Raw genomic sequence first — 21317 nt, 5'->3', positions numbered from 1 at the left:
CTGGGCCTCTTTGCGTCATCTTTTTGGTGGTTGCCTGGGGATTATAATACATACACCCTACCTTTCCACAGGCTACCCAGAGTTCATCCCAAACCACATCACGTAAAATGGAGAGCCCTTGTGACCATATCTGCCTTACCCAGGCCCCTGCGCTCTAAGCTATTGTTGCTATTTGTTCCACGTAATAGATTATAATACACAGATTATAATAGGTATATACTATATAATATATATAACATGCCAATTATATATGTTGGCATATATATATGCCTATATATATATACACACATATATACATATATAATAGATATCTAGTATGTAATATAATATATATAAATATTAGCTGGGGCACAAGGCCAAGCTAAAGCACACAGCAGATCTAAGGCTGCTGCTCGGGTCACATCTGTCACACGCCATGTCAAAGAAAGCCACACGACCAAGCCCAACATCCCTCGGTAAGGGATGAGTCCACTGAGACGGTAGAAACAGAGGAGCTGGGGCAGAGAGAGGATAATGGCAGGTGCACAAGCTCTCAGGGTCTTTGCAGCTCTTTACATCTAGGAAATTCTATATTCCACGATGCTGTGACCACTGGAAAGATACCGTGATCATGATCTGACCACACCTCAAATCTAGAAGTTTCTAGTCCATGGGCCAGATCTGTCTGGCCCACCCAACTCTACCTAATCCCCTGGTGATGGTACCGTACCACATTCTCAAAAGCAATCCTTCCTTCCACCTTAGCACCCAACACTGGACTTTCAGACAGAGCAATGGCTTGTCGACAGGGATCACGGAGTTGTAAAACAGCAGTTTTTCTTTTTTCTTTTGTTGCAGGCATGATGATGGCAATGATGATTTGCTTTAGACTTCTATAAAAATACATTATCCCCACAGAACCCAAGAAGTTGAAAATTGTGTCCTGATGGCTCAGGAGGACAAAATGCTGAACCAAAATCAACCTTCAAAAATTGTGAAACGAGACAGCCTCAGTGTGATTGGACAGCTTGTCAATGTCAAGGGGAATTCCAGGTGTAACGAGGAAATCGACCAGACACGTAATTTTAGAGGCAAATATCCAGAACCTGCTCATTCTCGCATACAAGTGTAAAATCTTAGAGTGTTCCGTGGGCAGAAGAGTAACGGATTATGAAGATGGAAGATAAGAGCAGATGAGCCAGTCCTCCTTCAGAGGAGGCTGTCCTCAAGCCGTAGTGTTGGGTCTGTTGTCCAAAGGGCAAGTGAGTACAAGCTTTGAGGCCCAGAGCTGAGCACCGAGTCAAGTGTGGCGGGAGAAGGGGACACTGAACAGCCACATTCCCCCTGGGAATGAAATGCTCTGTTTTCCCCTTCTGCACATTCCATTATGTTCTCTCTTCTTGATTTCAAAAGCACATTTTTATACATAAATTTAATGTAAGTCCAATTGTGATCTTAATAATACATTTGGGGGGATCCTAATAATGCAAATGGATGAAGTGTTTATGGAGAAATATAAACATGGCCTCAGAGTAGCCAAGAAAATGTGAAAAGGAAGAAAAATGAAAAAACATCAGTTTCACTAAAAAAAAAAAAAATATTGCATTGCTACAGAAATGATGTATAGATCAGTGTAACAAAATGGAAATCTCCAGACTTAGATCCAAGTATAATGAGAATTTTACAAATGACAATCTGGTGGGAAAATACAGAAGAACCCTATCTTACACCATACACAAAAATTAATTCTATATTGATTAAGCATTTCATTAAAAAAAATAAAACAGTAAAAATTCTTGCAAGAAAGTTTAGGAGTTTATCTATAAAATATGGGAGGGGGACCTGGGGACTAGAGTCATGACACTTTATTAACCAAGACCACAAATCCAGAATTTATTTTTTAAAAAAAGGGAAAAAAGGAAGACCAGAAAGAAGATAGATATATTTGCTCATACAACACATTAAACATTCTAATAGAAAAGATAAAACAAAAAGGCAAATGATAGATTTTGAAGATATATTTGTAGTACAGAAAACAAAGTGTTGATCAATTAACTAATTCAACAGATTTTTTTGGACACCTGTACACCGCATGTTGTTGAAGGCACTGTGAATACAAGAGTGAACCCAAGGGCCAGGCCCTACTGAGTGGGACCTTCAATGGAAACAGGGTCTTTGCACATAATCAAGCTCAGATGAGGTCGTACTGGATTAGGGAGGGCCCTCAATCCAATGAATGCAATCCCGTAAGATGGAAATCTGGATCCAGAAACACCGAGAGCAGACACCAAGTAAAGATACAGACACACCAGAGGAAGATGTCAGATATTGGAGTAATGGCCGCTACAAGGCCAAGGAATGCCCAAGGACCGCTGGCAACAATCAGAAGCTGGAATAGTCAAGGAAGAATCCTCCTCTGCAACCAGAGGGAGCATGGTTCTGCTGATATTGATATTAGACTTTGATATTAGACTTGATATTAGACTTCTGGCTTCCAGAAGGATTCTCAGAGAGAATAAATTTCTGTTGTGTTAAGCCATCTAGCTTGTGGGTAATTTTTTTACAAGTCCCTAGGAAACTGATGCACATATATGTGCTCACTTAATTCTAATAATCGTCTGATGTAGCTACTACTATGACTTCCATTTTAGGGATAAGGAAACTGAGGCCCAGAGAGGTTTGCCTAAGGTCACATGGATACTATGTGATTCCGGCTCTGGTGGTCTGGCTCCAGAGTTCACATTTTAAACCAAAACACTATAATGCTTTTCAAAATCGATGGGGTTCATTAAAAAAATATTTATTGAGCACTTATGTGGTGGCCCCTGTTTTAGATGCTGAGGATAGGGCAGAGAATGGAAAAGACACAGATAACTGCCCCTGTCGAGCCCACATCTCAGTGAAGGGGAGAGGACTACTGGGAAGCAGTGCCTTCAGGAATGAAGCAGGCAGGAGCCAGTCAAAGGGCAAAGTGTCAGAGAAGAGCTGTAGAAACTGGGAGGGCAGAGGCTGGGGTCTAATTAAGATACAGAGCCCCGCAGGGGAGAGAGTTCCAGGGGTCAGAATCCAGAGGATAGGGGTAAACTTGAAACTCAAAACCTTCTTATGAGCATAGGATAAATAATATCTATAATAAGCATCTCTTAAATATTGACAAAAGGGCAAAATTTATAAATAGGCAAGTCACAGGAGAACAAATCCAAATAGCAAAAAAAAAAAAAAAAAAAAAAAAAAAATCATACTTTTTCTGTCAAGGAAATAAATATAAACTGAGCTATTACTTTAAAACTACCAGACCAGCAAAAATTTAAGAGAGCTATAATGCCTATTGCTAACAGGGGTTGGAAAAAAAATACTCTATTACATAGCTATCAGAAATAGGAACTGTGATAGTATGTGGTCTTAAAAAGCAAACAGAGGCATCTATGTGGCTCACCTGGTCAAGTGTCCTACTTGATTTTGGCTCAGGTCATGATCTTAGAGTTGTGAGATCTAGCCCCTGCATCTAGCTCTGCACTCTGCTGGAGTTTCTCTCTCCCCCTCCCCTTCCCCAACCCACCACAATCCCCCTTTCTCAAATAAATAAATAAACTTTTTTTAAAAAGCAAACACACAACATGTGTTTGGAAATATTACATTAGACCAAGCAGTCCCACTCCTGGGATTCCCTGCCATAGAAATAAAAACATCAGTATGTAGAGACCCCTAAAGAAAGATAGTTTAAAGAGATTTTAAAAATGAAAAGAGAAGTGAATGCCCATCAGAAACAGAATGGTTGGTGTTCAGTGTGTTGGAACTCTTTTCCTTACAGAAGGTCTATGCTTCCTTTGAGAATCAATGGAAAAGTCAGATAAAATACAGCAAAACATCTCTTTGAAATAGAGAGAGAGGCTGAGGCAACTAGGACTCAAAGGGACAACAGTCTGAGAAGAGAGGAACCCTCAGAACCTTCACTCATGCACTTTGGGAGCAAGGCAAGAGGCTCAGCCTGGGGCTGATGGCCCAGGCAGATGGTCACTACCAGCAGGTGGAGAAGCAAACAGAACTTATGAGTTCAAGGGACCTGACATCCAAACGAGAGATTTCAACAGATTCCTCATGAGAAGGGGAAGCAGACAACTGAGCCCAACATTGCCAGTTATACCCTCAAGATCTTTGCTGAGTTTGGAAGGTATGTGGAACAGAAGACTAAGAATCAAGGCAGAAAGCCAAATGAGTTTTTTTGTTTGTTTGTTTTTGGTTTTTTTTGTCAGCTTGTGGTCCTGAGAAAATAAAGGTTGAAGTTCAGGATTTCTCAGGAGCAAGGACTCAGAGAATAACCCAGGTTCTGAGTTACAAACTTTGGAGGCTACAAAAGGAAGAGGCTTTAAAAAAAAAATCAAATGGAACCTTGAGAAACTACAATCCAGCCTCAAATCAACTCAGTCCCTAACTGAATTAAGGTCATCAGTCCCCATTCTACCTGACCAGCAAAAGAAAAGGTGCCACTGTCTAGAGCCTCTCAATTTTCTTAACACAATATCTGATACTTAATAAAAATCTGTCTGTCACATCTGGAGACATAGCCATGTGACCCCAAATCAAGAGAAACAAAAGACAATAGAAAAAGATCTACAGGTGACCCAGATACTGGAGTTAGCAGGGGGAAAGAAGATTTTTAAATAGCTACAAATATGTTTAAGAAAATAGAGGTATATGTTGAGATGATAGAAGAAAAGACACAAATATGGAATATATTAAAAATAACTAGGGGCACCTGGGTGGCTCAGTGGTTTAAAGCCTCTACCTTTGGCTCAGGTCATGATCCCATGGTCCTGGGATCGAGCCCCACATTGGGCTCTCTCCTTTCTCGCTCTGCCTGCCTCTCTGCCTACTTGTGACCTCTGTCGGTCAAATAAATAAATAAAATCTTTAAAAAACCATCTAAATGGAAATCCCACAACTGAAAAAAAACTAAAATTAAGAATGATATGAATAAAATTAACCACAGATTTGAAGAAGCAGAACACAGGATTAATGAACTGGAAGAGAGGTCAGTGGAAAATTCTGGGACTGAAGCCCTGAAAAAAATAGTGAAAAGTACATAAAAGAGTGAAATATAAGTGAGATACTGTGAACAGGTCTAACATACATAACTGGAGGCCAAGACACAGAGAATGGGGACTGAGTAGAAGGAGAAGAGACAAAGGCTAGGAATTTTTCAAAAAAATTTTTATTAAACACATCAACCTACAGACTCAAGAAAACCTGAAAACCCCAGCAGGACTCATACAAAGAGAGGCACACTTTAACACATCTAGAAAACTGCTAAAATCCAAACACAAAAGAAAAACCCTAAAAACTGCTAGAGAAAGAAAAACATGCATTGCATTCAAATGTGCAACAGGAAGTCTAATGGTTTATTCATCAACAATTCTTCAACCTGTTAGAAGACAATGAAATGATATCTTTAAAATGCCAGAAGAGAGTAACTGCCAACCTAATATGCCATTATTCCCAGCTAAAATATCTTTAAAAAGTCAAAGTGAACTTCTGCTTCCAGGTTTAACTGTGAAGAGTTTGGAAGTCATCACTTCTTTTTCTTGTTACAACAAGAAAAAGGCTGAACATACTGAAAATCAGTAACTTTTCTTAGAGCCATCAGAGAAATCTGACATCTGGAAAGACAGGTTAATATGTACAATCACAGCAAAGATCAGCTAGCCTGGAGCAGAAGCCACTGTAGCCACAAACTGGCAGAACACTTAAGTGGTAATTTTGACAAAGTACTGGAGGTGGAATGAGGATTAGCTTAAGACTGAGAAATTTTGGAGGGGGGCCATACTTTCATGGATTTTACCACCAGAAATTCTACCAGGTTCTCAAGATGAACCTTCCAAGAATAATCACTTTATGTGTCAGGCAAATTAAACTTAAACCTAAAGGAAGTAAAAATAAATAAAGTAAGCAGAAGAAAAGAAATAAGAGATAAAACCAGGAATGACTGAAATAGAGAAAAATCAATGAAAACACAGCTTGTTTTATTAAAAAGATCAATAAAAGTGATAAACCTCCAGCTAAACTATTCAATAAAGAGAAAAGATTTTTAAAAAATGACCAAAATCAGGAATACAAAAGGAAGCCCTAATAAGGATCATAAGAATATTTAAAGGATAATGAGGCACGAGTCCATACTGATAAAAGAAATGAACAAATTAACACATGGTACAGAACACACACATTTCCCATGCAGAAGAATTCCAAATAATTTCTGTAGATATTGTCCCCTTAAAGAGGTGGAGCACAATAATTCCCTATTCCTTCATTGTGGGCTGTGCATAGTAACTTCTCCTCAAATGGAAAGAGAGAAAAAAGGGTAAGTTTAGGGTGGAAAAGCCTGGCAGACAGCTCAGTCAGGTGATCAAGGTCAACATCAACAGTGATCAGCCATGTTGATGGCATATCCCCTGATAAGATGCAATGAGAAGGGTACTTTACCTCTGGGTTCTTCCTTCCAAAAACATCACCCCAGTCTAATCCTGAGAAAAATATCAGACAAATTCCAAAGAGTGACATTCAACAAAATAGCTGGCCAATAATCTCAAAACTGTCAAGGTCAGTCAGAAACAAGGAAAGTCTGAGAAAGAGATTGCCAGAGCAAAGAGGAGCTAAGAAGATGTGACAACTAAATGTAATGTGGGATCCTGAATGGGGTCATGGACCAGAAAAAGGATGTGAGGTAAGGACTATGGAAAACTACATAAAACACACACACACACACACACACACACACAGAAACTCAGAGACTTAGCTGTCTGCACACTTGAATTAGCAGCAGCACAAAAGAGGCCTTCAGAATAAAAATGAGTGCAGGTGCTAGCACAAAAATGTAAGATGGAAAGAACAAGAGCAAGTGTAGATACATAGACATGTATGACAGCTTATTTACTATAATAATGATAATAGCGTCTTGCAGGATTTAACCTAGGTGTAAGATTTAAATGTATGATTACAATAACACAAAAGATAGGGGTAAGTGAAATTAAAGCATTTTTAAATCCAGCATTGTTAGGGAAATGATAAACATGATGGTCTATATTTAACTACAAACTATAAGACAAGAATGCATGTTGTAATGCTAGTGTAGCCTCTGAACAAATGGCAGAAGAATGTTTTCACCAATAAGCTAACAGAGGAGCAAATGGACTAATAGAAATAGATGAATATTCTTTAAAAAGGCAAGAAGACCCACAAGACAGGTGGGTCAAATAGAAAAAAAAATATTAAGATGATAGATATAAAGCCAATAATATTAGTAATTAAATACTCCAAATAGAAGACTGACTGTCACAACCTATCTTCTAAAATATCAGCTATACTCTGCCTATAAGAGACTTACTTGAAATATAAGCACCCAGAAAGTTTGAAGTGGAAGGACAGAAAAGCATACACTATGTAAACATGAATCAAAAGGAAGCTGAAGTAACTATGTTATTATCAGACAAAAATAGGCTTAAAGGCAAGTAGCATTACTCTGTATCAAGAGTCATGTCATAATGATAAAGGAGATAATTCATAGGAAGCTGCTGCAATTCTAAATCTATGTGCACCCAATAATTTAGCTTCAAAGTGAATAAAGCAACAATCAACAGAATAAAGAAGATCTTCACTAGACAAATGCACCATTAGATGAGAGACTTCAACACACTTCTGCCAATAGCTAATGGAATGAGCAGGCAATAAGGATATACAAGTTCTGAAAAACACAATTAATGACATCAATCTAAGTGACATACTTAGAAAACTGAAGGACCGTGAAGAAGTATGCATTCTTTTCATGGGTTTATGGAAAATTTATGGAAATTGTCTATATGTTGGGTCATAATCCAAGCCTCAATAAAATAGGCGGAAGTCATTTAGACTTTGGCATTTACTCTCTGATCACAATGTAATCGATTTTAAAATCAATAACAAGAGGTAAGTTAGAAAATCCCAACTGTGTGGAAATGAAACAATACACTCTTTTAAATAAACCATTGGAAAAAAGACATCGCAAGGGAAATTATAACATTTTAAACTGAATGACAGTGAATGAGATACCAAAACTTGTAGATGTGGCTAAGCCTGTATCTAGAGGGCAATGTATAGCCATCTGTTCATACATGAGAGAAATAAAGGCTAAAAAGCAATGATCTAACATTTGTCTCAAGAAATTAGAAAAAGAAGAGCAAATTAAATCCCAATCAATTAGAAGGAAAAAAATCATCAAAGAAACAGCAGAAATACACAAATATAAAATAAATGTATAGTAAGAAATAACAGGGGCACCTGGGTAGCTCAGTGGGTTAAGCCTCTATTTTTGGCTCAGATCATGGTCCCAGGGTCCTGGGATCAAGCCCCACATCGGGCTCTCTGCTTGGCAGGGAGCCTGCTTCCCCATCCCTCTCTCTGCCTGCCTCTCTACTTACTTGTGATCTCTCTGTCAAATAAATAAATAAAATCTTAAAAAAAAATAATAACAATAAAGGCTGTTACTTGGAAAAGACTAATAAAACTGCTAGACTTTGGCTGCTTCAAGATAGGATGGAGCAATTCCTAGTGGGCTAACATTCCCAGTGAAAACATCTAGAGGAGCCCCAGCAATCAGAGGATAATGGGAAGGCATCAGATAGCCAAGGAAGCCATGTCATCTGAGGGACTGAAGTTCCCAGACGAGGAGGACCCTTCAGGGGTGAACTGAGGCTATGCAACTGCATTTTCCCTGGGAAGAGCTGATGACTCTGGGAGTGGAACTGAGGCTGGGAAACAGGGTTGGGCCAGGCAGGGGGCCACTCAGCACAGCGTTTGCTAGGTTAATGGCACTGGAGTGGCAAAACTGGAGACCATGACTGGCTTTGCCTTCCAGACAAGTGCTGGCCTCTGGGACTGATGGCAAGCCCCCACACTGTGGTACTTAGGAGACAAAGGCCATCCAGGGAGAAGGACTTACACACAGAAGGCAAAAACAGAAGCCCTGGAAACTGGATCAACAGACACCGAGGGTCAGCAGCTGCTCCTGCCCTGGAAGATCTGGCCCATTGGGGCACAGCCGGGAGCTGTGAGAGTCTAGTTTTGACCTCTGGTGAAGGTTATGGCCGGAAGATGGAGAAATCCAGACTTCTGATGGTTGTTTGGGGCGTGGCCCAACAAAAATGAATATGGACTTTGAACATAGGTCACCCCTTAAAACATGAGCACCACTGGGAAGCTGTGAGGAACACAAAGCTAAAGAACCAGGTCTACTCATCCGGCCCTGACCACTGGGCCTCCAGTGCACGGGACGTCATCTCTTTCTCCCTGTTTTCTTACCTGAGTCATGAGCCCCCCCAACCTTCACCTCCAACAAGGATAAAGAGCCAGGGCTCCATATGCTGAATCTGATGGGGCTCAGAGCAAGCATGGAGAACTCCTCTCTGCGCCCACAGTAGCCAGAACGCAACATGATATACCAAACAGCAAAAGTTGGGGGATGACCCCACACAGGTCTCCGGCTCTCGGGGTCTCTGATTGTGAATAAACCTGAGTCTCTTACTACAAAAGTTTCTGTTTTTCTTTTTTTAAACTTTTTAAAACTTCAGTATAGTTGACATACAATGTCCTACTAGTTTCAGGTACACATCATAACGATTCAATGTTTTTATACATTACAAAATGATCCCCGCAATAAGTCTACTTCCCATCTGTCACCACACAAAGTTATGACAATATTATTACTGACTATATTCCCCTGCTGTGCATCACATCCCCGGGACTGATGTGCCTTACAGTAGGAGGTCTGTAGCTCTTAATCCTCCTCACCTGCCCCTACCCCCATAGCCCAGGCCTCCCCATCTCCAGACACCCACAGTTTCCTGTATCCCTGAGTCTCTCCTGCTTTGTTTTGTGTTTCTTCCTTTGTTTTTTAGATTCCCCATGTAAGTGAAATCCTATGGTATTTGTCTTTTTCTCTGACTTATTTCGCTTAGCATAATACCCCTGAGATCCATCTATGTTGTCAAAAATGGCAAGAATTCATTCTGTTTGTTCCCATTACGGTTCTCGAGCTTTTTTTTTTTTGTTTTTCCCTTCACAAAACTGACCATAATATACAATAAAGGGTTTTTAAATATCTGTTTTATTTACCAGAGTTGTATGCTCCCAACAGAGGGTTTAAAACCAGATGGAAAATATTTAATACCAGACTTTAAAAAAAACAGAAGTCTCCCCGAGTCACCATACTTATTTAATTTGTTCATCCATTCCTGAGGCCTTTGAGATGCTCGACAGTGTTCATGGGGCTTGGTTTATATCCTGGTCCCTGGCCCCCAAGTGGAAAAGACTGTGTGATCAGGAAGTGATGCTTGGGGATGGGAGGGCACCAGCTCCTAGCTATGTGAGTCTGAGCAGCCGGCAGAGGGCATGGGGACGCTCTGCTGGAAAGAGGAAGGAAAGCTCACCTCCTCCCCAGCAAGGCAGGTGAGAAGCAAGGAGTCACGGCCACCAAGAATCTGGGCTCTGCAGCCCCGTGTCTGTCTCCAGGGGCCTCAGCTGGGACTCGGGGGATAAGGCTTAAGGATAACAGTGAACTGAACAACATACAGTGTGTTTACCAAGGACGAAGAATTGAGATTTACCAACAGGAACAGCCAATTACAGGGAATTAGAAGGTAAAGTCGCCCTCAAATTCCTGATGGATAGAATAGCTCAATTAGCCTAATTATGCAGTGAGACTAATCTTGACTTACATGTCCTTGGATGTTTTGTCATTTTATGTTCCCCCATGGGTCACTGGCCCTGAGCAATGAACGTCTGCTTTCCCCATGTCCCCGTGTGGTTTAGTCTGATACCAAGTATGGAACAGGCATCCTCAAAAGGTTTACAAAGAGAGAGGACGGCAGAGACAGTTACGTCTGCCTGCATGATGTGTACTCCCTCCATCTCCCTTGGAACCAGAACCTTGCTTTTTCTAAAGGTAGTAACATCCCCAGCAAAAAATCACGTATTTCTCTCTATAACATCTCTATCACAGCCTGGTCTTCATTCTGCCGAGGGAAGCTTCCACGAAAGCCCTTCAAAAAAAAAGGGAAAGACTTGTCTGGCTCGAGCCTTTTGCCTTCACTTTTCCTCTTATTTATGCCTGAAACGTGTGTGATGGCTGGTGCCCCAGCAGCTATATTCCATGCACAAGAATGAGGCTGAATGAGGACAAAGCTAGAAGCAGCCGGGGCTGCTGAAGACATGGTAGAGCTATTTGGGGCTGACCTGCAGAGACAAGGTCTGGAATCCTCATTACAAGAGAGAAAAACAACCACCTTTCTTAAGTCAGACACCGTTTTGGTGGGGGGCGCGGTTACTGTTAACTCAGCACTTGAAGGAGAGGGCGAGGAGAACGAAAAAGCATTCTAGATCAACTTGAAATTCAAAAACCTTTTCCTGCACCACCACCAGATCTTGACTCGTCATTTAAATACAATGACACGTTACAAACTATGCTAAAGTCGCAGGCCATGTGGTACAGCAGCCAGAGCGAGAATGAATGAACCGGGGCAGGGGCACTTCCGGGGAGAAAGACTGTGCCTCCGGGCTTGTTGTGAGAGATGATGTAATGTCGGATGCAATCTACCCAGACCAGGTCTAGCGGTATTCCAGAAAGATCAGTCCCTCCACCTCCCCCATGGGAATGACACACTGAACCTGGAACGCACAGAGTCCGTTAAGACCCCGACAGCTGTGCCTGTGGTGGGAGGGCTCAGCGAGGCGCTGCTGGTCACCTCATACTCTCCAGAAACCCTGATGTCTTTTACATTAAAGAGAGAGAACAGGCAGGTGGGGGGGGGGGGACACAGATTATTAGTAAACAAATAAATCCGTCTAGCAGACAAATTCTTCCTGACCGCAGTGGGGAAACCAGTAACAGTCCCCAGCAAGGACAATGCGGAGACTCTATTACGGCTGTCCCGCGTTGAACCTGTGCAGCCAGCCGCCTTTTGTCCTGGTCACAGGCCAGGCAACGGCTGGTGAGAATAAAGAATGAGCTCTTCTCATGCAGAGTACCAGGTGTCTGGGCCAGCGGCTAAGTGCTAAATTCAACTTAGGAACAACGACATGCGTGTGTGAGCAGGAAGCAGGGACATGTGACGGACAGCCTCACTCCCGGCTCCCCCGGCCTGAAACGGAAACTCGGCAAACACTGCATCACACTCATCACTGTGGGACAGATTTGGGGAGGACAAGTGCAAGAGCGTCGCATATCTACGACTAAAATGATAAGAAGTTGTTAAAGGACAGTGTCATTAAAATTAATGACCTCCTTCCAGAATTCTGAGGCTGGATACAACCTCAAAGCTGCCAACAATCATATCCAACTACGCGTCTAACACCCAGCAACCCGTCTGACACCCAGTAAGCCCGTCTGACACCCAGCTAGCCCTTCTTACCTTTGGCAAAGGTTTAAGGCTGATAGAGACTGACGTGGATTCCAATCCAAGGGCCTGAGCTGCTTGCCAGCTGAACCACACTGAGCCACTATCCTAACTCCTTCCTAAGCTTTGGCCTCCTCATTTGTGAAATGGGCATAAGGTCATGTATGTCCCACAGGGTTTCTGCAAGGATTAAAAATAAGACCCGTGTAGCAAGATCCAGAGTGCCAGAGGAGCCAGACCCCTGGCGGTGATGCCACGTGGAGAGCACGCTTAGCATCGTGGCTGTATGAGGGACGGCCCGTCGTCGTCATTGTCACTGCTCTCACTGCTGTAACGACACTGACATGGTTGTCCTTGTCACGGATCCATAAGATCAGAGGAGTTGATTCCAAAGGTTTTATTGCCACAGGAGTTCGACATTCCTGAACCTTCGGCATCAGGGTGCCCTGCGTTAGGTCTAATCTGAGCTTATGTTTCTTTCTATGGTGGTGGACTGACTGTGATCTCTCCAGCTCTGACCTCACCAGTACGGGAAGCACCCTGAACTATAAATAACCTCTTCAATTAACAGTGAAGTTTCTATGTGCATAATGGTTTGAAGGTATCATCTTATGAAGGTCAAATCTGGGTTCCCAGCAGACTATTTAAAATCACCCGGGGTTGTTGATCTTCAGGCTAAACAGGTGGTCACGACAGGATGTTTCCCAAAAGTTAAACCGCACAAGTCACTAGGGGGGAAACGAGTTGACAACTTGCCTAACTGGGTTCCCAGCAAATTAGTTGTGGAAACAGCCAGAGGCTTTTCCTCCTGCATCTTGGTCCTGTCCTTTTGTGGGTTCTTTTTCCCTTTGCCCTCAGCAGGGGCACATCTTCAGAAGGCAGGGGAGTGCATGGGAAGCCAGGAGACAGGAGCAAGAGAGGGAGAGGCGTGCAGCCACCCCTGTGAAGCAAGCAGCAGACCAGCTGGGCATAGAGTTGTCCCCCAAGGTCAGCCAGAATGTAGGGAAGCTCCAGGGGCAGGGCAGGGGACCAGGGTGGGCTTGGGTATTGCCACAGGCAGGTGCAATGGGCTTCTGAAACACCTGCCTCCCTCAGTCCCCAAGTGGCATCTATTCTGGGCACCACTGGGGATTCCAGCGACTCTCCAAATCCACCCATTCCTTCGGTCAGCGTTGGGCCCTGCTTTGTGCCATCCCACTGGGGATGCCTCACTGTCCGCGAGAGAGAAAAACGGCCACCTTTGGAGTATGCGATTTAACGGAGGAAGTCAGGGAAACAGCAGAATAAAGACGCGGATGGAAGGGTTCTAAGTGCAACATCCATGGCAGGAGGTGAAAAAAAAAAATGGGGTAAAGGAGATTGAGGTGGGAGAGCAGGTCGTATTTGCCCTGGGAATGTCAGGGTCGCCATGAAGTGCCATTGGACAAAGGCTTGGAGGAGGTGAGGGGGACAGCCACACAGCCGTCAGAGGGACACCCTCCAGGTGGAGGGGCCAGCCAGTGGCCGGTGGTCAGAGGCAGAGCAGGAGGCTGGTGTGGCTGAGCGAGGTGAGCAGCAGGGAGCGTGGTGAGTGTGGAGGTCAGAGAGGCAGCGAGGGGCTGGCTACTGCTGGACCCCCCAGGCCCCGCTCGGACCCTGGTTTGTACTCATGTAAGAGAGGGGCGAGATGGGAGGGTTCTGAGCGGGAGTGACCCCTCTGCAGACCCGTGGGAGTGTGACTGTGGTTACTGGGTTGAGAACACACCGCAGTGGGGAAAGGGCAGGCACAGGGAGACCAGAGAGGTGGCAATGGCCAGAAGCAGAAGAGGTGGGACTGCAGTCATGTTCTGGAGTGACTTTCAAGGTAGCCAACAGGCTTTGCTGATGCAATGGGCATGGGTGCGAGAGAAAGGAGAGAGTCAAGGGAGACCCCAGATTGGAGCCCTGAGCGACGGGGCCAAGGCTGCCCTTGAGAACGGAAGGGCCGCTGGCAGAAAGGCCTTGGTGGCAACTCGGCTATCTCCGGACACCCACGTGAAGAAGTCAAGTAGGCAGGCGGGCACCAGCGACTGAAGTTTTAGGAGGGCGGTCTGGGATGGGAAGTAGAGTTGCCAACAGGTGAGCCACTGGCTTAGCGATGGCAGAGAAGCCCAAAGACAGAAGAACGTGCCGCTGAGCTTACAGACCTGTTCACAGGTGGGCAGCGGAGAGCAGCGGCACGTGCCGTCTGCTGTCTGGGTTAGTGGCCCTCGCTTTGCTACCACCTGCTGCCCTTCTCTAAGGTGACCCCTGCAAAGTCCCTGAAAAACCAGCGGCAGCCTAGTGGATTCTTACCTCCTGAGAACCTATGAACTGATGCCGTGAATTAAGAGCACTGAGCATCACGGTCATTCACGGCTGCTGGGCTCGGGGGGCTTGGGGGCACGAGAGTCTAGGACAGGGCGCCCTGGAGGCGATGATTCACACCCACTTACCTCCTTCCCGGATAAAACCTCACCAGGGTTATCAGTGACTGCGCTGGTAGCCACCCTGTCCCATCCCCCCAACCCCCTGCGGATACCCCTATCCCGCTCTCTCCTCCATCTGGCCTCAGGGATGCTGCCTGCCCAGAGAGAAAATAAGCACAGAGCCTACTTCAGCACCTCACACGGGGGCAGGCACTAGATAAATAGTAGCTACTAATATAATTATTCTCTTCTTGGAAATATATTTCATTGCCTTCTTCCAAATTTGTCCACACAGACACTGCTACATATTAACTGAAATGCTTTTCTTAAAAGTAGCTGAAGACTACTAGCTAGAGGGGTCGTAACAGGAATTTTAAGCACTCATTTAAATTATTTCCTCGAGAAGTCCATGCAGAACCCTTCAAGCTGAGTTCTTTCCGGCAGAACCTCCCAGTTCCCCTCAGCGCTCTGAGCTTCCCGCTTCTGCTGCCAGATTCTTTTTTCACTTTCTCGAGGAACAAACCACAGCTCTGTCATCGCGGCATGGCAGGAACTCCTTGCTGGCAGGGAAGGGGCCTGAGCAGCTTCGGTCCCACCCCCGCCCCCGCTTCTGCTCCAGAATGTACTAGAAGCATCAGCCAGGTATTCCTCTGGCCAAATACCACATCCACGAACACTCTGGAAAGTTTAAATATCAAAAATTGGCCACATCCATACCAAAAGTATTCTCTGAAGAAGTTGCCAAAGGCATTCTGGGCCGAAGAATCCTTTTACACTGTTCAAAGATGCTTCGAAATGGATTTGCTTCACCCTTAAGGGAATAAACCCCTTGCTGGGAATGTATCTCCCATCCTTCAAGGCCCGTTAACCAAACTGCTGAACTTCTCCAGGAATGAGAGAAACACAGAAACACAGAGAAACCCATTCTCCTACCTTCTTGAAGTCACGCACATTAATTTTGCCATTAGGTTCTTTGCTGAGGTCAAGAAATAGTTTTCCGAAGGCTGGGTCCTGCTGCTGTTTATGGTTTTTGAGGTTTTCAATGACTTCATCCTTGGTTCTACTCTTGGTCAGGGCGCTTCTGTCCTCAGCGGGCTTGGTTCTAAAATCACAATCAGGCCTTTAGATCCAGCAGAGCTCATCTAATGGGGATTCAACCCAGGACCACAAGGAGGTCCACCAGCCCCTTCTCCCAAACCAGGAAACAGATAAGCAGGTACATGACCCGTCTTGAGAACATCTTACTCGCCTGGGGCTGTGGCTTCCAGAAAGGCCCTTGGCACTAGGTCAGGAGAAAGCTCTCGGGCAGTGCTGGTATGGGGCCGCAGGCCGAGGTGGGGAGCTCCAGGGCCCCAGGTATGGTCCTCCCTGCGCTAAGGTTTCCAGCTACGCTTGGAGCTGGCTGAATAGGGCGTGTGACGGGACATGGTGGGAAAAGTATTTGTGTGAACTGGGGAAAGGAAAAGTCGGAGCCCATGACAAAGCTTTAAATGAAATAGGCTGCTTTGTGGTAACTAGTCCCAAAAAGTCATCGAGCATGCGTGGGAAGGAAGGGATGTTCACAACTATTCCAAGTTGATTTATACGGTCCAGTGGATTTATAAAATCTAGATTTTATGTGATGTGCTATGAGTGTGGGGGACAGGGGTGTGATTGAGAATAATTATTTCTTCAGCTCTCTCAAAGTCTCTGGGACCCCACCGGAGTGGGGGGTGGGGGGGAGCAAGGGGGAGACAGAAAAAGGAAGTCTCTCCTGCTGTGTCTGCCTTCAGCTTTGAAGAGCTCTCCAGGAATGCCCACGTTTTATAAAACGCCTAATTGCCATTAGCTCTTGCACTGGTTTTAGAAGGCAGACACATCTCATCACAGAACATTTAACCTTTCTCTTAAAATATCATCTTTCTGCCCATTTATAAAGCAGCTCCCACGGAAATGCCCAGATATTCAAATTTCATTAGCATAGCACTAAAATATTCCCACTGCTCTATACTTAGGAACTTTTTTAAAGGAAAATGACAGAGTGAAGCCTGCTGAATAGGTCTACATTTTACCTTTCCTTGTGGATTTATTATAAGCTATGAACCAGCAAGTTAAAATAATATCTTTTCATTAGACTAAACCTATACTTTTCAAAATGAGGATGGGCTAGAATATTCATCAGTCTGATGTTTAACGGATTTGCTAAGCATGTTTTATTGTTACGATTCAATTTGATGATCATTTGAATAATTCTATCACTCATGTCAGAAAATGTTAACTGGTTTAATGGGTGTATTCTGCCATAAATATTAAAGGGTGGTAAGGAGTCAAAGTTTCTGGAAAAGAACAAATGTGAATGCAGGGATGGGATGGTTGGGTGGCAGATACGTTCTCTGGGAGACTCTGGGAGTCCTGGGTTCTCTTTCTTTTATATATATATATATATATATATATATATATATATATATATATATATATATTTTATTTCTTTTCTGCCTAACAGTATTCATTGTTTTTGCACCACACCCAGTGCTCCATGCAATCTGTGCCCTCTCTAATACCCACCACCTGGTTCCCCCAACCTCCCCCCCCCCGCCCCTTCAAAACCCTCAGATAGTTTTTCAGAGTCCATAGTCTCTCATGGTTCACCTCCCCTTACAATTTCCCTCAACTCCCTTCTCCTCTCCATCTCCCCTTGTCCTCCATGCTATTTGTTATGCTCCACAAATAAGTGAAACCATATGATAACTGACTCTCTCTGCTTGACTTATTTCACTCAGCATCATCTCTTCCAGTCCCGTCCATGTTGCTACAAAAGTTGGGTATTCGTCCTTTCTGATGGAGGCATCATACTCCATCGTGTGTATGGACCACATCTCCTTATCCATTCATCCATTGAAGGGCATCTTGGTTCTTTCCACAGTTTGGTGACCGTGGCCATTGCTGCTATGAACATTGGGGTACAGATGGCCCTTCTTTTCACTACATCCATATCTTTGGGGTAAATACCCAGTATGCAATTGCAGGGTCATAGGGAAGCTCTATTTTTAATTTCTTGAGGGATCTCCACACTGTTTTCCAAAGTGGCTGCACCAACTTGCATTCCCACCAACAGTGGAAGAGGGTTCCCCTTTTTCCACATCCTCTCCAACACATGTTGTTTCCTGTCTTGCTAATTTTGGCCATTCTAACTGGTGTAAGGATTCAAATAAAACCACATTGAGATACCATCTTTTTAAATTTTTAATTTAAATTCAATTTAGTTAACATGGAGTATATTATTAGTTTCAGAGGTAGACTTTAGCAATTCATTAGTTACATATAACACCCAGTGCCCATTTCATCACGTGCCCTCCTTAATGCTGTCACCCAGTTCCCCCACGCCCCCATTCCCCTCCCCTCCAGCAACCCTCAGTTTGTTCCCTAGAGTTAAGACTCTCTCATGGTTTGCCTCTCTCTCTGTTTTTCTCTTATTTTATTTTTCCTTCCCTTCCCCTCTGTTCATCTGTTTTGTTTCCTGAAGGTCCTGGGTTCTTAACCCAGCACGGACACCAAGTCTGCGAGTGACCCGAGGCCAGTCCGCAGACCTCTCGGACCTCAGTGTTTTTGCTTCCAGAACTAGCAGTCAACCCAATCATCCCACAGATCTCTGCCTGCTCCCAACTCCCCTGACCCTCATCACTGTATTCATAGTTTGCCATTTTTCCTCATTTAAGTAATAAAGTATTACAACACTCGGTCAACAAATACTGACTGAACACCCAGCCCATGTGGTTTCCGCATGTGCTTGCATTTTGTTTCGCTTTACCTCTCCGAAACCTCCAGCTCCTGCTCCTCCTCTTTTTGAAAATGTTCACTTAACAGCTGATCCTTTGGGCCAAGAACTGGAGAAACGGCGGGAGGGCCACTAATTCCCATGCATTCCAAAAATTTCTTGTAAAGGATTCTTCCCGAAGCAGTATCCTGAAACTTATTGCAGAATCTGAATTTGAAAAATTAGAATACACCCATTAGGTTGGCTGAAGTTAAAAGCACCGGCCCTACTGAGTGCTGACAAGGATGGAAGAATCCGCAGCTCTCTCCCACGGCTGGTGAGGTGTGGAACAGCAAAACCAGTCTGGAGGACACCCAAGACTATATGTCTTGACTATACCCTCACCCAGAGGACCGGCCCTTCTACCCCTGGGCATCTGCCCAAGGTCAATGGAGACCTATGTCCACACAAAGACTTGCCCAGTATCTAGAGCTTTATGTGTAAGAGCCAAACACTGGAACGTCTACCAGATGAGTAGCTCCATAAGCCGTGGTAAGGAAATGGAATAGTACCAAGCAATGAAAAGAAACCAGCTGTGTGCACAGGGAACAACGTGAATGAGATCTCAAAATCATGACGCTTGGGGAACAGAGCCTGACAAAAAGAGAACATCCTGCATGCTCTCATTGATATAAAACCCTAGAAAATGCAAAGTTGTCAGCAGTGACAGAATGTAGATCAGTGGTTGCTGGGGCTGTGGGAGGAGGCCACAAGGAAGCTTGAGGCAGGGGGAAAATGTTTGCTATCTTAATTGATAGCCTGTGATGGTTTCATGGATGTATACACATGATGGAGATGCTCAAACATATCATTTAAATATGTACAGTTTAGGGGCACCTGGGTGGCTCAGTTGGTTAAGCATCCTACTCTTGATTTTGGCTCAGGTCATGATCTCAGGGTCCTGGGATCAAACCATGCAGAGGGCTCTGTGCTCAGCGGGGAGCCTGCCTGGGGATTCTCTCTCTCTCTCCCTTTGCCCCTCCCTCAGCTCAGATGCATACGTGTCTGAGCTCTTTCTAAAATAAATAAAATCTTTAACAAATAAATAAATAAATATGTATGTGCAGTTTATAGTTTGTAAAGAATAAATGCAATAAAGATATAACAAATGTAAAAATAATTTTTTTTTAAAATTTCAAGTTCTGGGGTAGAGCTGTGGAAGTACCTATACCGGAATTTGGGCATATACAAATACTTTAGAAAAATGTAGGCAATCACTAATATGACAAGAACTACCTTTCCCCCAACCTTTTGTTTGTTAGTCTTCTTCTAATCAAAAAGTTGCACATACCCACTGTAGCAAACTTGGTAAAGCCTGGGGACCAAACCAAAAATTCCACACGTTTATGAGAATCCACAAGGCAACAGAGCCCAGTGGCTACAGGTGTGGACCCTGGAATTGGCCTCCCTGGGTTTGAATATCAGCTCCGGACTTCACAGCCCCATGAGCGAAGGCAGCGTTCACGCAGTCTGATCTGTGGCCTGTCCCAGGACACTGGGGACGCCCAAACCATTTTCATATGGACACTAGGAAGTCATTTGCCTTTTCCGCCCTGTACCACACACACACACACACACACACACACACACACAACTGCGCACTGGGTTTTTCAGAGGCCACATGACGTGTGACCACTGACGAATGTGTACTCTGGAAGGCTGTGATCTCTAACATTTTCTAAGGTTGTGGAAATGTTTCGGGTGTGGATGAGGAGCTGGAGTGAGTTTTCGGAGATTCGCTTAGTTTCCTTCCAGCCCTTGACTAGCTCATTACCAGTTACCTTCGGTGACCACCTGCTATAATTTCTGTAACCTCCTTATCATCCAATAAGTCATTACTTGAAACCGCCATGTTTCCCCTGAGCCTACAGGGAAACCCAACAAGGACATACACATTCATTTTCTGCAATAACATTTTTAACAAATGTTAAAAAAACAACAAAAACAAATGTCCAGTTTTAATTTCCAATTCAGTCATACTGATTGATACACTCCATACAAGGAAAAATTTCCGAGGTCCCCAATGTTTTCAAGCCCATTCAAGGACTGAGAACTGCCAACCTGGGGCAGGTCTCAATCCTTGTCTATAAAATGCACCCATCTCAGACGATCACTACCAGGATTACGAAAGAGGATCCATAGAAAGCCTTTGCACAGGGACAGGCTGCATGTCCACGAGCTTAACAAACCGTGGCTGTAATAGACACGGTTATTCCGTGGCTGCTTTGTGCACAGCGAGGGGCCATCAGCAAGTGCAGGCCATTGATGTAGCTGCTTCGGGACGTATTCATGCTGCCAGATGCTAAGCACTGCTGCGTATTACAGCTACCACTGTGAATGGACTATATACCCCCGCCCCAGGGAGCCAAGAGGCCAGGAAAGTGCCATTCAGAACTGAGGGAACAGCCATCCAGAAGTGCAGAGGTGAGAGCTCGAGCTATTCTGGAAATGGGAAGCAGTTCAGAGCAGCAGCAGCCGAAGCAAGTGTTTTGAGCTCAGCGCCCGGTGGAGGGCTCTATGTCTAGGCTCTTCTTTGACCCTGACGGCTCTAAGTAACGCCGGCCTCAGGAAATGGAGACTCAGAGTGGGCGTGTAACTTGTTCAAGTGCGCATCCAGTTCAGGGCTGAGCTGGGACTTGTAAACCCAGGAAGTCTGGGTGCAGAGCCCGAGCTCTAGAGGGTGCAGGAATCATGAGGGTC

At 44.4% G+C, this 21317-nt stretch overlaps 1 protein-coding gene across 10 annotated transcripts in view; it reads right to left on the bottom strand.

The window, feature by feature from the left end:
* Positions 1-21317, bottom strand: part of EFCAB6 (EF-hand calcium binding domain 6) — a 218989-nt gene that overhangs the window by 84369 nt on the left and 113303 nt on the right. For all 10 annotated transcript variants that reach the window (XM_004771166.3, XM_045083732.1, XM_045083734.1 and 7 more), the window contains 2 exons: positions 18612-18785; positions 15758-15926 (listed from right to left, as the gene is read on the bottom strand). In XM_004771166.3, coding sequence (XP_004771223.2) covers positions 15758-15926; positions 18612-18785 — 343 coding nt within the window. The remainder of the gene's footprint in view (positions 1-15757; positions 15927-18611; positions 18786-21317) is intronic.

Source organism: Mustela putorius, unplaced genomic scaffold (assembly GCF_011764305.1).
Source record: "Mustela putorius furo isolate JIRA1106 unplaced genomic scaffold, ASM1176430v1.1 tig00000738_pilon_pilon_pilon, whole genome shotgun sequence".
NCBI lineage: Eukaryota > Metazoa > Chordata > Mammalia > Carnivora > Mustelidae > Mustela > Mustela putorius.
Note: the sequence above shows the minus strand (reverse complement) of the source record. Positions and strands in the feature narration are given on the sequence as shown.